We start from the raw sequence: 13,906 nt of genomic DNA on the forward strand, positions 1-13,906 counted from the left end.
GGCTGAGGACTTGGCTACTCCCCTCACCATAAATGGCTTGGCTTCAGAACCACCTCTTGCCTTCTCACCCTTGATTTCCCAGTTGGACATTCCTGCAAATGCAAGACACCAACAAATAACAAATAACCATCAAGAAAGGAGCTTGCCCAGGGCAGCATTTGGAAACAATTCTGGGGAAACTGTCGGAAATGGTAAGTGAGAACTAGCATCTTTCTCAGTCTAACCTTCATAACTCCCAGGTTGTTAAAGCTCATATCTCCAAATTTAAATATAATTATACCTTGGTACAAAGATATCAAGATGTTTGTTTTTTTAATTATTTTCTAATGCAAATACTAATCATTTTTTTTAAAAAATTCTCATCAAATATTTGCTGATTTCACTTTTTATTTTAATATTAAGGTTTTGTTATTAAAATCCCACATACAACAAAGACTGCAAAGAAGATGTTTCAGCTAAATTTGTTTCCAGTTGAAGCCAAGGGTCTGATCAATGACGTTATCTTTATTTGTTCAATCTGTCTCTGTTGCATTATTGGACATCCACAAGATGCATCAGAAAACTTCCACCTGTCTTATAGACTGGTGACACATAATTAGTTGCGACTCAATCAGATAATGTCTACTAAGTCAGGAGGAAAACACAAGAATTCCTTATTAGAGAGATTACTTATCAACGAGACTGCAGTGAGGAAAGTCTATGACCTACCTTGACCTATGCTGGCCAGGTGGTGACCGCCAGAAACCCATCTTGGCCTGAGTTCCCATACCCTTGACGGAGGAATGATAGTGTTCCCTTTATGAGGAAGTTATGAGAGCAATGTCACCCTCACTATGGTGAATGATTACTCCATCTGATTCCTTTCCCTCACAAATAGTGAATCCATAGAATTGTCAGTCATTGGGATCTCAGTCACTGAGATCTGAAAGTGCCTTAGGAACCATTATATAGATGCTACATAGCACTTAGCCTAGCAGAAAGTGTATTGGATCGAATTCTAGTCCTTTGAGTATTGCTAATCTATGCGTGCAAGTCCATCTAACAAGAACTTCCTAAGTGACTTCCCTCTGCCTCAGTCCCTCAGGAGTATAATACCACATGATCCCTCATTTATTCAGAGTATTTATAGTTGTTTTTTTATTTTATTTATCTTTGTGTAGAAGAACTGGGGTGTAGGCCAGAGGTGTGGAGGTTGAGAGGATTCTCCAGAGATAGAGTGGTGAGCAGAACAGGTGGATCTACTGAAATACACTGCTAAGGGGAGTCAGGAGAGGTCTGCTGCGCCATGTGTGAGCTCCCTGGCCTGCGATCTAACTCAGGCTATAGCAGTGATAGTGCTGACACTTAACCCTTGGACCACGAGAGAGACCCAAGAGTATTTATAGTTGACTAGAGCTGCTACAGTTGTTACTTCCTTTGAATTTATCCATTGGGATGATCAGGGCAAGTTAATAGTATGTCCCATTTGAGGATGGAAAAACCAAGCCTGGAGAACAGATTTGTTAGGTAAAATGGAGAGCAGAGAGTTTGAGTGACTTTTTCAAGGCCACAAAGCTACTAATTGACTCAATCTGGACTCAAATCCAGGTCTGGTGTCTCCAAACCCAAAGTTGCCTCACCCCCCCCCCCCAGCTGACTTTCTAAGAGGCAGTGTGTCAGATTCTTCTCCGCCCAAGTGTATGCAATGCTTTTCCCTCCTGCAAGCATTGTAGTGTGTTTTTATAATATATGAATGTCTTTCTGAAACTGGCCAAGCTCTTTGTCATCCAAATGTTGGTAAACAGCACATGCAATGGCCCACGGGTTGCTACTCCCTCCCCCTGTGCAGTCCCCCCAAAGGAAGCATTGTGTTGGGCCTGCTGACATCAGTACCCAGTACTCACTGATGAGGTCAGGCTCTGCATTCAGTGCAGTGACCACCAGTGTCTTTGCAGCATCTGTGGGCTTGGATGATGTTAAGAATAAAGGGTAGTAGGGCCTCCCCTGGTGGCGCAGCAGTTGAGCGCTGGACTGCGAAGCTGCCCACAGCCTCTGCAGCTCCGGTTCAATCCCCGGCCACCGGCGAGGGTCCCACATGGCGCTTAGACCTCTCCTGCCGCCCGCTGCTCCCCTCAGCAGTGTGCTTCCATCCTTCTGCCTGTTCTGCTTCCTGCTCTGGCTCTGTTGAATTCTCTCACCCTCCAGAGCTTCTAACTGTACCCAGTGCTTGTACAAATAAATAAATAAATAAATCTCTAAAAAAAAAAAAAAAAAAAGAATGAAGGGTAGTAGTTAGGTCACTTGGGCATGAAGATGCTTACCTAAGGTGGCCCATGTGGTCCTTTTGTTCTAACCTTGCCTAGAGGAGAAAATGGGCTGTGACCTCGGGGCTCCACTCTGTCCACAGAATCTATGGTGTGGAGGCCTGTGGAGTGGTGTCACCAAATATCTAGGTTCTGGTGACAGCTTTTTGTGAACCTGGGTGAGCAAGTCTACATTCTTGAACTTTGATTTCTCTCCTGATCAAGCCAGGGCCCCCTATGGCTAAGGGCCAGAGAAATGAACAAAACCAACACTGAAGCATGAGAGTTGGGTGGGGCCATCTTCACTGAAGGATGTGATTTTGGGGGCCAGTGGCAGAAGGAACTACACATTTTAAAAGCTTAAGACATTTTTAGTTCACAGAGGAGTTGCTCATTCACTAATCCATCTGAACTCCAACCTACCAATATTTTGCTAAAATAGGTATTTCATCAATTATATACATATTGTATAGATTGGAACTATCTCTTCTAGAATCATCTTTTCACTCATTTGGCCTGTTTTAAGAGAGTAGCTCTAACTGTTCTCACCAGGTAATGTGGCCATGAGGTAATTTCTGATGAGCCCCTGGGTCTTAGTTTCCTCTTCTGTAAAATGAAGATTGTGAGATAGATGATCTTTGAGGCACTTCAGGTTTGTAAGGTTAAGATTCTTCTGAATTCTATCAATATAATCCTTCCCAATATAACTATGTTGGGATAACATTAAATTTAACAACTTAGCAAATTTGTTGCCTCTGGAATGGCAGGGCCTAGTCTTGGAAGGTTTCGGGAAGATAAGGAGCTGAAGAATAAGTCAGGTTCTAGGGGGCAGCAAGGCTAGAGCTGAGTGAGGTCCATCCAGGGGTCACTAATCAGGAATGGCTAGACATGGGGGCCTGGACTCTGGAGAGTAGAAACAAGACCACTCCAGCCAGGGGACCATAGGGCAGAGAGCATCACCAGCTGTGTCAGAGAAGTGTCCCCCTTTGTTCCAGGCTGGGAAGGGACTGGACAACCTGGAAAAACTAGAATGGTCGAGCCCAAACTGGAGTGACAGGGAGAAAGAAGGAGCCCCCAAAGGCCCTGACTCAAACAAGTAGGTCCCAGGATAGGCTAACAATGTGGTGCCTAGGTGAGCCCCTAATCTTTAAATATTGACTCCATGTTTGGGGGAGAGATGAGGCCAGGTGCAGAGTGAGGAAGCAGGAACCATTTTCAGCACTTGGTCATATTTCTAGCACTGTGTTTGCTGCTCTCATGGATTGGAACCCCTCAGGCAATAGTTTCGCTGGCTTGTCCCTTAATTTGATGCTGATGGAGGACCTGGTGGGGGTGGGGGTCGCTGGGGGTAACACTGGCTTGATGTTGAGGGAGAAACTTGTGACTTCAACCTCCCCTGCTCCCCTGACCTTTTTTGGGGCCAGGATTGGGGAGCAGAGACTGGCTGACTGAGCCAATAGGATCAGTAAATTCTTTTGGAATCTGCCAGGGTCAGGGACATTGGTGGAGGGGTCAGGAGCCTGGCTGACCATTTCTGGGAGCTCCAACATTTCCATCTCTTTTCCAGAGTTTTTCTCTGAACTTCACACTGCCGGCCAACATGGTAAGTTCAGCAGCACCATTCATTCACCAGACAGGCAGCAGAGATCTGCACAGAATTTACCCTGGGCCCCAGAAGGCCAGCACCTCAGAGACCTCACCTAGAGTGAGGTGTTACACAGCTCTTCAAAGGTGTTGGGGGTGGGGGGCGGGGTGCTGAGTGAAATATTTTTAATTATAAAAATTATAGATGCACATTTGGAAAAGGAAAACAGAAACTTCAAGTACCTAAATTTCCAACAGCATGAAACATTGATATTCTTTCCAATCCTGTTTGACTTTATAAAAATGTTTAGTTTTGCTGACTGTATGTCATTGTGTCCTTACTCCACATATAATATTAGATAATCAATGTTTCCCATCAGCCTTTATAACCATAACTAAGGACGGTGATATATTTTCACAAGCCATTTATTTCTTTAACTGATTCATTACAATTAGGAATAGTTTTGTGATCAACACAGTTATAGCTAAATCTGTATGCACGCACTTAAGGTGATGATTTCCTTAAGATATATTCTGCAAGGAAATTATTGGGTCCTCAAGAATGTCCGGTTTATGGCTCTTGATATTCAGTTGCTAGGGAACATGGAGATTTGGGGTTAAAGAGGGTGTACGGTTTCACATCGGAGCTGATTTTCCACCTTCTGCTCTCGTATTGTGTAGAGCCAACACAGCCAGAGCTGTTTTCTAATCTTCATGCTGCTGTGCTTGAGCTAGGCATTTTCCTGGCCCAGGTTTTTTAGTGGGTTTGGCTATGCCAATTTTTTCTGATAAGTTAGAGGGTTATTTAAAAAGAGTAAGTTGATTCCACCTGGAAGATCAGCGTGGCATAGTGATTAAGTGCAGAGACCCTGGAGCCAAACCACTCGAAACCGGTGTGACCTCACACAAGTCACTTCACTTCTCTGTGCTTGCTCTCTTATTTGTAAAATGGGGATCACTATAGTCCTGCTTCACTGGCTGCTGTGGACAACAAATGAGCTGATACAGGGAAAGTGCTTAAACAGCCTGGCACATGGAAAGTAGTTCACAAGCACTAGCTGACACAAAATCAGGGGGGTGTAAGGGCAGAAAAATCCATCTGGAGAGAGAAAAAGAAGCAAACAGGCAGGCAGAAATGAAAACAGGTAAACCCCATACTGCCCGGATTTGGCGAGATCCCAGGAGGGATGGCTTTTGGGCTTAACAAGTTCTCAATTCCCAGCTCTGATGTTGGAAAAAGCCAATTTCCTGCCACTCATGCATCCTCACAGTTAACTCCTTTTTTTTTTTTTTTTTTTTTTTGACTAAAGCCAGTCCAAGTGAATTTCTGTAATCTGAAGACAAAATGTCTTCCCCCAAAACAATATCCAATGCTTCCTGCTACCCTGAAAAATAGAATTCTTTAGGCAAATGTGGCATTAAGATAATGTGGAGGAGCAGGGTAAGACTGCACATATGTAGGTGCAAGTGTAACCATTTAAGTAGCCAGTGTGAATGCCTGGTATTGATTCCCCCCCTTCCATGGGCCTTGATGGGTGGTTGGGAAAGAGATCTAGGTTTAGAATTCAAATACCTGAGTTCAGGGGAGATTGACGATGCTGTGGAATCTTAGACAAGACCCATAACTCCTCTGAGACCTATTTCATTTTTTTGTAAATAGAGACAATAATTGTCAAAAGCCCAAGCCCAGGGGACTCCAGTGTGCTCACAGAGTTGACAAGAGGATTAAACATACAATTAAATACCTAACAAAGCCTTGCCAAGTTTAAAGGAATGACAAAAGCTTACACTTCCGGTGCTCATGTGATCCTCATAACAACCCTAGAGGTAGGTACTAATATCCCTCTTTTATAAATGAAGAACCAAGGCCCTTTAGCTTGGGAGTGTGGAAAAATCTGCACCCACTCAGGCAGTGTGAACCGAAAACCTACCTCCTCACTCCACACTCCACCACCTAGTGTAACTGACACGGTGAGCGGCTATCGCAGGACTTTCCTTCTAAGATGGGCCGATTCGAGATGTGCTGATTCATGTAAGACTCTTGTCAGAAATGTTTCATCAATGGGTGAGACCCAATGGGTGCGATCCAGAGTCCCTCTTGAGTAGAAATGTTTTCATGGGATGTATTTGTTCATAGTGCAGCGATCCTGAGCCTGGCTAAGTTACAGCTCCAGCACCTGCCCCTGCTTCATTGCACCTTTGAGGACAGCTAAGGCTTCCCCAAAGAGCCTTTCCTTCACCAGCATTTCTATTTTCTTTCTGCAAAAGGGACAAGTAGGCCCAAAGTGTGTAGGGAAGGCATGGTAACCGGGGCCCAGAGAAGGCCTTTCTCAGTTGTATCCATAAAATAGATTATGGCAAATCCACAGGGTGAATGAAGAGAAACTCCCCTGAATTTCTGAGTCTGCTCTCCTTGGAGCCCAATTTCATCCCAATTCTTACCTGGGAAACAACCAAGTGAAGTTCTATTCGGCAGTTGCTGTTTGCTGTTTTTAACAGAAAGTTTAGCAAGGGGTGGAATTTTGGCAGTTGTAGCTTAACCCGTGACAGACTACCCTGAGGACAGTGTGTTCTAGAGGTTTTCTTTTATTCAGATGGATGTTCTTTTTCCACACAGACGTCCTCCCCAGTTGTAACGGATGGGCCAGAAGCAGTAAGTAGACCCTGAAACTACAGGGAAATGGTCATTTGTAAAATGGAGATGAGGGTGCGCTGCTCGTTTTGAGCCCCTGTCTTGAAGATTAGCGTGTGTCATGTGAACTGTCACCAAGCACAGAATCTGGCTCAGATATTGGTCTTACGACCAACTCAGCTGCAAAGTGAGGGAAGAGTGTGCAAAATCACAGCTGGATTTGATACAGACTGGCCACAAATATGTGTGTGCTTTCTGTGTGCGTCCTGATGCTGTGGGCAAGCAGGGGAGACACCCCTCAGGTGGGCTCAGGGCTTGGGATGCCTGGAAGGGAGCTGAGGGGCTTCTGGGGTGCTGGCCATGTTCATCCTGTGACAGGTAGTCATGCATTTCCATGTGTAAGTTATATATGAAAGTTGCTCATTTAGGGGAATCCAAATTAAATACTCAATTAAGTACATAACAAAGCCTTGCCAAATGTGAAGGATTTTCCTTGATATTCTTGATAATCTGCACATCTGAAAACTTATGTGACTGCACATGTGGCTATCTCTAGTCAGATCAAAGCAAAGTAGGAATTTGAATATTCAGTAGTGAATAAATTTTAAAAATTCATATCAAAATGATGTGGACTATCATACAACCCTTTTCCTTTTTGCCACAGTGACAGGCAAATGTGACATCTTGTTGCTTTGAATTTTAGCTCCACTTAGCCCAGGTTGATGAGACAGTTGTACTTTTGGCCTTAGAAGTGGCCTCTTTCTATCTTTTGCTCATGTTTCTGCCTGATTATCACCCATTTCCGGTTGAGTTAAACGTGGAAATTAAATCCTGTGAAAATGAGGCAGTCATCACGCGTGTGGCAAACATTTTTTCATAGACCTTGTTACCATTTTGATGTTACTTAGGACATTCAGGGCTCATGCAGGCTTTTATCTTGTTTTATTTTTAATTGATTGAGCCTTTCCTTTGCTCTTGGTGAACCTGACCCTGTGTTTCAATCTGTGCCAGGACTGTGGGCCATCTCTCGGGCTGGCAGCAGGCATCCCATCCCTGGTGGCCACCGCCCTGCTGCTGGCTTTGGTACTGACTCTGATTTGCCGACGAAGGAGCAGCCACAGAGAGGCCACTGAGGTGACTGGTAGCTCTTTTGGGTCTGGGTACTTGGGGCAGGAATGCGTGTTTTTTGAACTGGTTTGGGTGAGGGTATTGACACTTATGTGTTTTCCTGAGGGCACATGGTTGGTGTTCCTGTGCCTCCTTTTCTATCTCAGACTCATGACATTATGCTCCAGGTGGAGCTGGTTAGCCACACAGCCCTCAGGTCCTGCGAGGAAGTCTCTTGGCAACAAGGATGGCAGTTGGTTAGAGGGATGTTTGTTGCCATGGCAAACACGTGTGTGTACAGTGGGTTGTGTTCTCTAGAGCTGACAAACAAAAGGGCACATGCTTCCCAAAGAAAGGGTGGAGATCATCTTGAGAAAATAGCAGGCAAACAGATGCTAAGGAGTCTCCGGCAGGGCTATCCCCATCAGAAGAGTGGATTGAAGTATCCTATTTTTATTTGACCTTTTCTCAAATCTGAACATACATTGGTCACAAGAGCCTCTAAATGGTAGGTACCCTTCCAAATGGGTAGATTGCTCTGGAGACCATGTTCAGAATTCAAAGACCACCTAGACTATATATAGAAAGCTTCCATGATTGTGATACAAGGGTATTGTGTGAACTCTGGGTAATACTCCCACTCTCTACTTATGAATATTCCTGATGGTCCTCACGCGGGTGATCAGTCCCAGGGAGATAGAAATCCTGGGTTCTAGCCCTGCTCTGCCACTTCATCATCTATATGATCCTGGACAAGTGGCTTAACATTTTCTGTGCCTTGATTAGTTCAACCCCAAAATAAGAGTCGTAAAAACTACCCTTCCTGTTTTAAGAGCTAGACAGCACTGCCAGGATGAAGTGAGATTATGGACATAGAGTTATGTGAGAAAGCTATAAATTAGACAAATTAAAATGATTTCCCATGGCTTTGTTTATTTAAGCAATGATTTCCAACCTTCCATCCTCCTTAAAATCACCTTGGAGGCTACACAAATACCAACCAGCAAAAACAATTAAATCAGTGTTTCTGGTTTTGTTCTTAAAATTCTCTGGTGATTTGAATGTGCACCCAGATTTAACAACCACTGACTTTAATTGCGGTTGTGAGCAAATGCTGTGACGCTTCATTTCTTCTTCTTTTATTTATTTATGTTTTTACCTACTTAGGAAAGTGAGCGGCCATGTGAAATTTCAGAAATCTATGATAATCCCAAGATAGCTGAGGTAAGAACTCTTGGTTATACATCATTCACATAATAAACATGCTCAAGGATTTAAAGCCTTTCCTGTACAGAAGTACAGTGCGAGCACACTTGGAAACAATGACCAAGTGACACTGAACAGGAATTCAAGATTTATTTACTATTATAAAAGCAATATGATATTATTTATTTCACTGACAAAATAAAAAGAAAACTCATTGAACCATGTCAGCAGCAGAAAAGAATTCAAAAAAATTAATCAACCATTTGTGATGTGAACCCTTGGCAAACTAAAAACTGGAAAGAAACTTCCTTGACATCAAGAAAATCTTTTTTAAAAAATTAGAGCAAACATCGTGCCTAAGGGTAAAATGCTAATGAATTCTCTTGAAGTTCAGAAACAAAATAAGGATGACCACCATCACTACTTCTATTCAATATTGTATTTTAGTTGGTAGTAGGATAAGAGAAAAAAAGTAGAAGTTAACTCACAGCTTGGGAGGAAGGGAGAATCTTTCACAATGGACATCTCAAACATCACACTGTATACTTAATTTTTTTAATTAATATTTTATTTTATATAATTCTTATATCATTTTTTATTTTTGCACAATGTATGCATTATCATTTTGGTTATATTCCCCATACAGTTGCACCCCCCCCCCTTATTTTGACCCTAGTCCTTCCTCTCCCCGCTCCTCCCCACCCAACGGAGTGTGTCTCTGGTTTGTAGTTGCTTGTTGATTTTGATTTTTACTTTGTATTAATTCACACTGCATACTTTAAATATCTTACAATGTTGTCAATTTTGCCTCAGTCAAGCTGAAAACAAAGAAAAAGAAGTAGAAAGTAGAAAACGGGAAAAGTAGAAATGAAAGTTCCCTTATCTGCAGATGATATGATTGCTCACTGAAAAAGGAAAGTCAGATTCCCTTCACATAAATTATTAAATTAATAAGAAAGTTAAGCAAATTTACTGGATAGAAAATCAATATACAAAAGTAATTTTGTATTTCTAAAAATCAATAGCAAATCATTTGAAGAAATAATTAAAAAAATTTTTAAGTGTATATAGTTTTTGTTGTTTCCAGGCCCAAAAAATAACCTATCAAATCATGCTAAATAGGAATGTCTACTTTCAAATAGCAGGGGAAACCTGTAGAAACATAACAATGGAGAAACTCATATACCCTGAAAAAAATATATACAGAAACCTAAAGAATAAATCTAACAAAACATATAATCACTTTATGGGCAATAGTAATACTTACATAAAAGATATTCAATAAGCCCTAAATAATGGAAGTTATATACCACAGTACTGCATACAGAGTTCAATAGCATAAAGTTGTCACATAATTAAATTGATCTGCATAATAAATGTAATTCCAATATAAATCCCAAGATTTTTTTTTTCATGGGGCTTAATAAGGTGCTTCTAAAATCTAAATAGAAGAAGTAGAAAAAGATTTAAAACAACAATGAACATAAACACATGCAATTTGCAGCAACATGGATGGCGCTGGAAGGGATCATGCTCAGCGAAATAAGCCAAAAAGAAAAAGAAAAATACCGGATGGTCTCACTCATAGCAGGAATCTAGAAAACTTAAATAGGGGACCAGGAAAATGAATATAAGAAAGTGAAAATCAAAATCAAGAAAAAACTATGAACCAGAGACACTTTTTGGGGGGTGGGGGGCGGGAGGGGAGGGATTGGGGTCAGAATGGGGTGTTTGCAATTGTATGGGGGAATATAAAAATAAAATTTATTATTTAAAAAAAAAGGTTTTATAAAGTTATAAATGTTTTGCTAAGCTTTTGGAAATGCTTCCATGGGAAATTACTAAGAATGCAATAAAAAATATTTTAAAAGCTTAAAAAAAAACAACAATGAACAAATAGAAAACAAATAGCAAGATGGTTAATTTAAACTCAATAAAATCAATGATCACATTAAATATAAATAGTCTAACACATCAACTAAAAGACAGATATTCAGACTGTATAGTAAAGCAAGATCCAATTATATACAGCCTACAGAAACGTACTTTAAATATTAAGGCACTAAGGGCCTCCCTGGTGGCGCAGGTGGTTGAGCGCAGTGTTATGAGGCTGTCCGTGGCCTCTGCAGCATGGGTTCGATCCCGGCCGGCCATGGAGATACCCACATGGCATGGCAGACCCCTCCTGTCTCTCCTGCTGCTCCCCTCAGCAGTGCATTTCAGTTGGTCTGTCTGTTTTGTTCCCCGCTCTGTCTCTGGTGAATCCTCTCACCCTCCCGCACATCTGGCCTCTACCCCGGTTCTTCTATAAATCTATAAAAAAAAAACATTAAGGCACTAAGAGATAGAAACTAAAAGAATTTTTAAAAAGATACTAGGCTAACATTAAACAAAAGAATGTCGAGTGGCCTGAAAACCCTCCCCATTGTAAGTTCAAGACAATTGTAAGACTCTCCACATTTGTTTTCCATGTCCTTCCCTACCTGATGTTCACTGTCTTGAAAACTATTGTTTCAAATGTTTTGTTTGCTCTGTGGTTGCTTCAGGTGGGAGGGTATATCTGATTGCTTTTATTCTAACTTGGTCGAGGCAGAAGTTTTTCCTGTATTTTGTCAAGATATGTTTGTTTTCTCAAGAACCCTAGCAGGTCCCCCACACATGAGAATATGATGGGAGCAGAAGAAACCCACATCTATGTGAAAACTGTGTCAGGAAGTGAGGAGCCTATGCGAGACACTTACCGTCCTACCCGAGAAATGGAGAGAAGGAGGGGACTGTGGTGGCTGATGCCCAGACTGAGCCTGGAGTGATGCAGCCCCAGCTAGGAGTGGATCTGGATCTGGAATACAGCTGAACTCCAGAGATTTATGAGGAGAGATGCCAAGTCATTTTTTTTTTTTTAAAGATTTATTTATTTATACAAGCACTGGGTATAGTCAGAAGCGCGGGAGGGTGAGATAATTCACCAGAGCCAGAGCGGGGAACAGAACAGGCAGACTGACAAAGTACACTGCTGAGGGGAGCAGCGGGTGCGGCAGGAGAGGTCTGCGCGCCATGTGGGACCCTCGCCTAGCAGCCGGGAATCGAACTGGTGCTGCAGAGGCTGCGGGCTGCTTCGCAACCCAGCACTCAACCGCTGCGCCACCGGGGAGGCCCGCCAAGTCATTTTTTAACCAATCCAAATTTCATTGACAGACCTGGACAACGAGAGGTTGATCTGTCTCAAGGTTCATCCTAATTCTAAGCTCTCATGAGGTGACTCTCCATCCAGAGGAGCCCTTGGATGCTGTTGCTGGTCCCAGAGAAATTTTAATTTTATTGGTAATTTGGGCAAAGGATTTGATGTCATAGTGTCTTGCTGTCTCATCTTTTCTCAAAAGACAAACAACAATAACAACAAAAAACATCATACTTGGCATCCATGGGACGTTGGCCAAGTCAGCCTGGTGCAAGTTGGGATATAAATGAAACTTTTTTTTCTTTTCTTCCTCCCTAGTTTGGGTTTTCCATGTAAAGAAAGGTGGTCTGTTTTTCTTTTTTGCCTTGCTTGATCATTGCATTTAACTTTTTATTTATTTTTGAAACTATAAATGAAACTTAAGGGAGATGTATGAGGGGAAGCAGTTCCTTATTTCTGAACTTCTCAGGATAGAAATCACATGGGGCCACACATTCCGTCACCACGAGGCGGCACACGGCTGGATCACGCCCTGTGCACACTTAAATACTCTACGATCAGAGTGTTTAAGGAAGGCAATTCTGCAATGGGCTGTGCATGTGTGTGTGTTTGTGTGTGTGTAGAAGATAAATAGGGTAAAGGGAAGGCAAAGTTTATTTTATAAAATTAGTAGAAATGAAGGCTTTCCATTTTGTGGGAATGGTGAGAAAGAACCAAGTCCCCGCCCTATATGGGGAAAAACTGGTTGTCAAGAAAAGATTAAGAAAACTGTGAGTGGATGAGCAAAGGACAAAAGGTCAGGCCCAGCCGTCATGTGCCTGACATCTGAGGGAAGCCTGTGGTCAAATCAGCCAGCTCAGGCTTCAGTCTTGACTATTACTTATGCAAGGCAGCTTCCAGGAGTCCAGGTGCCTACAGAGAGCCATTGCCACAAGCAGGACAAGCCTCCTGGTGGGAGAACCTGGATTCAGGGCACCTGTGGCCCATCCACCACTCCATGCACCACTGTTCTCACACAGGACCTGCCACTGTTCTAAAACACGCACTTCTCCACATTGCCACATGCCAACACATGCTTTTCAAATCCAACTTGTGAAAATCAGTTTTGTGTTAAGTCCCTTCAGTCCAGTCACCTTGACAAACCCATGTGGCCATTTCTAAGCCCACATGCCCAGTGATCCGGTGCTTGTACTTCTCTTACATGGTAAGAGGGCCCTTGAATTTGCTATGAACTTGACTGTGACCTAGGCCTTGGCACACAAGGTGTGAGCCCTGGGGTAGATTGTGGACCACTGGAAGCCTCAGCGCTATACTTACAAAACAGAGATAAAAGTTCTCATCCTCCTGCCCTCAGGACTGATATATGCATGTGAATAAGCCTTATAATCTTTAAAGCAAGATGTGACTTGTATTTTGGGATATTTGTTTTAATTCCACTTACAATCTATTGCTTGGAATGAGGTACTAGAACTTATTTTGGAATATAGTGAAAAGTAAAATGGTCATTCTTATGGGCCTACAACATGTCTGTGGTTTTTCTTTTCCTGTATTAGACTATATGACGCTGACCCTCCATTGGAATCAAGGTTATCCCAGGGATACTCCTCGGCTGGCACTCTCTTGCTGGGGATGATGGAGGAATTGTTCAGTCCCTCCTGGAGGCCAAGCTGCTAGTGAGGAAAATGCATAGACCAGAGGTCAGAAGCTCCAGCCTCCTCCCAGAGCCAGTGCTGGCTTTGGGGTGACCTAGGGCTGGTTGCATAAGTGTTTTGATCTCATTTCTTCATGAATTACTTGGTGTTTGGGTTTGCTTGTCTCTAAAATTACACTCATCCACTTCAAATATCCTAACTTTGATTCTCCCAAATCCTGCAAAGTGAGTCCTCTCCTTCCACCTCTGCTCACCACTCTCACGAG

The 13,906-nt window shown here is 42.6% G+C and overlaps 1 protein-coding gene across 1 annotated transcript; it reads left to right on the plus strand.

Annotated features, from left to right (window-relative positions):
• Positions 1 to 132: 132 nt before the first annotated feature.
• On the plus strand, positions 133 to 11,621 carry OPALIN (oligodendrocytic myelin paranodal and inner loop protein; the record flags this gene model as incomplete). The annotated part of the gene is made up of 6 exons (XM_084245783.1): positions 133 to 191; positions 3,850 to 3,885; positions 6,484 to 6,519; positions 7,510 to 7,632; positions 8,773 to 8,829; positions 11,448 to 11,621. Exons 1-6 carry the CDS (start codon positions 189 to 191, stop codon positions 11,619 to 11,621), a joined length of 429 nt encoding a protein of 142 aa, XP_084101909.1. The 5' UTR covers positions 133 to 188.
• Between the last annotated feature and the right edge of the window lie 2,285 nt (positions 11,622 to 13,906).

Source organism: Talpa europaea (genome assembly GCF_964194135.1).
Source record: "Talpa europaea genome assembly, chromosome: 10".
Taxonomy (NCBI): Eukaryota; Metazoa; Chordata; class Mammalia; order Eulipotyphla; family Talpidae; genus Talpa; species Talpa europaea.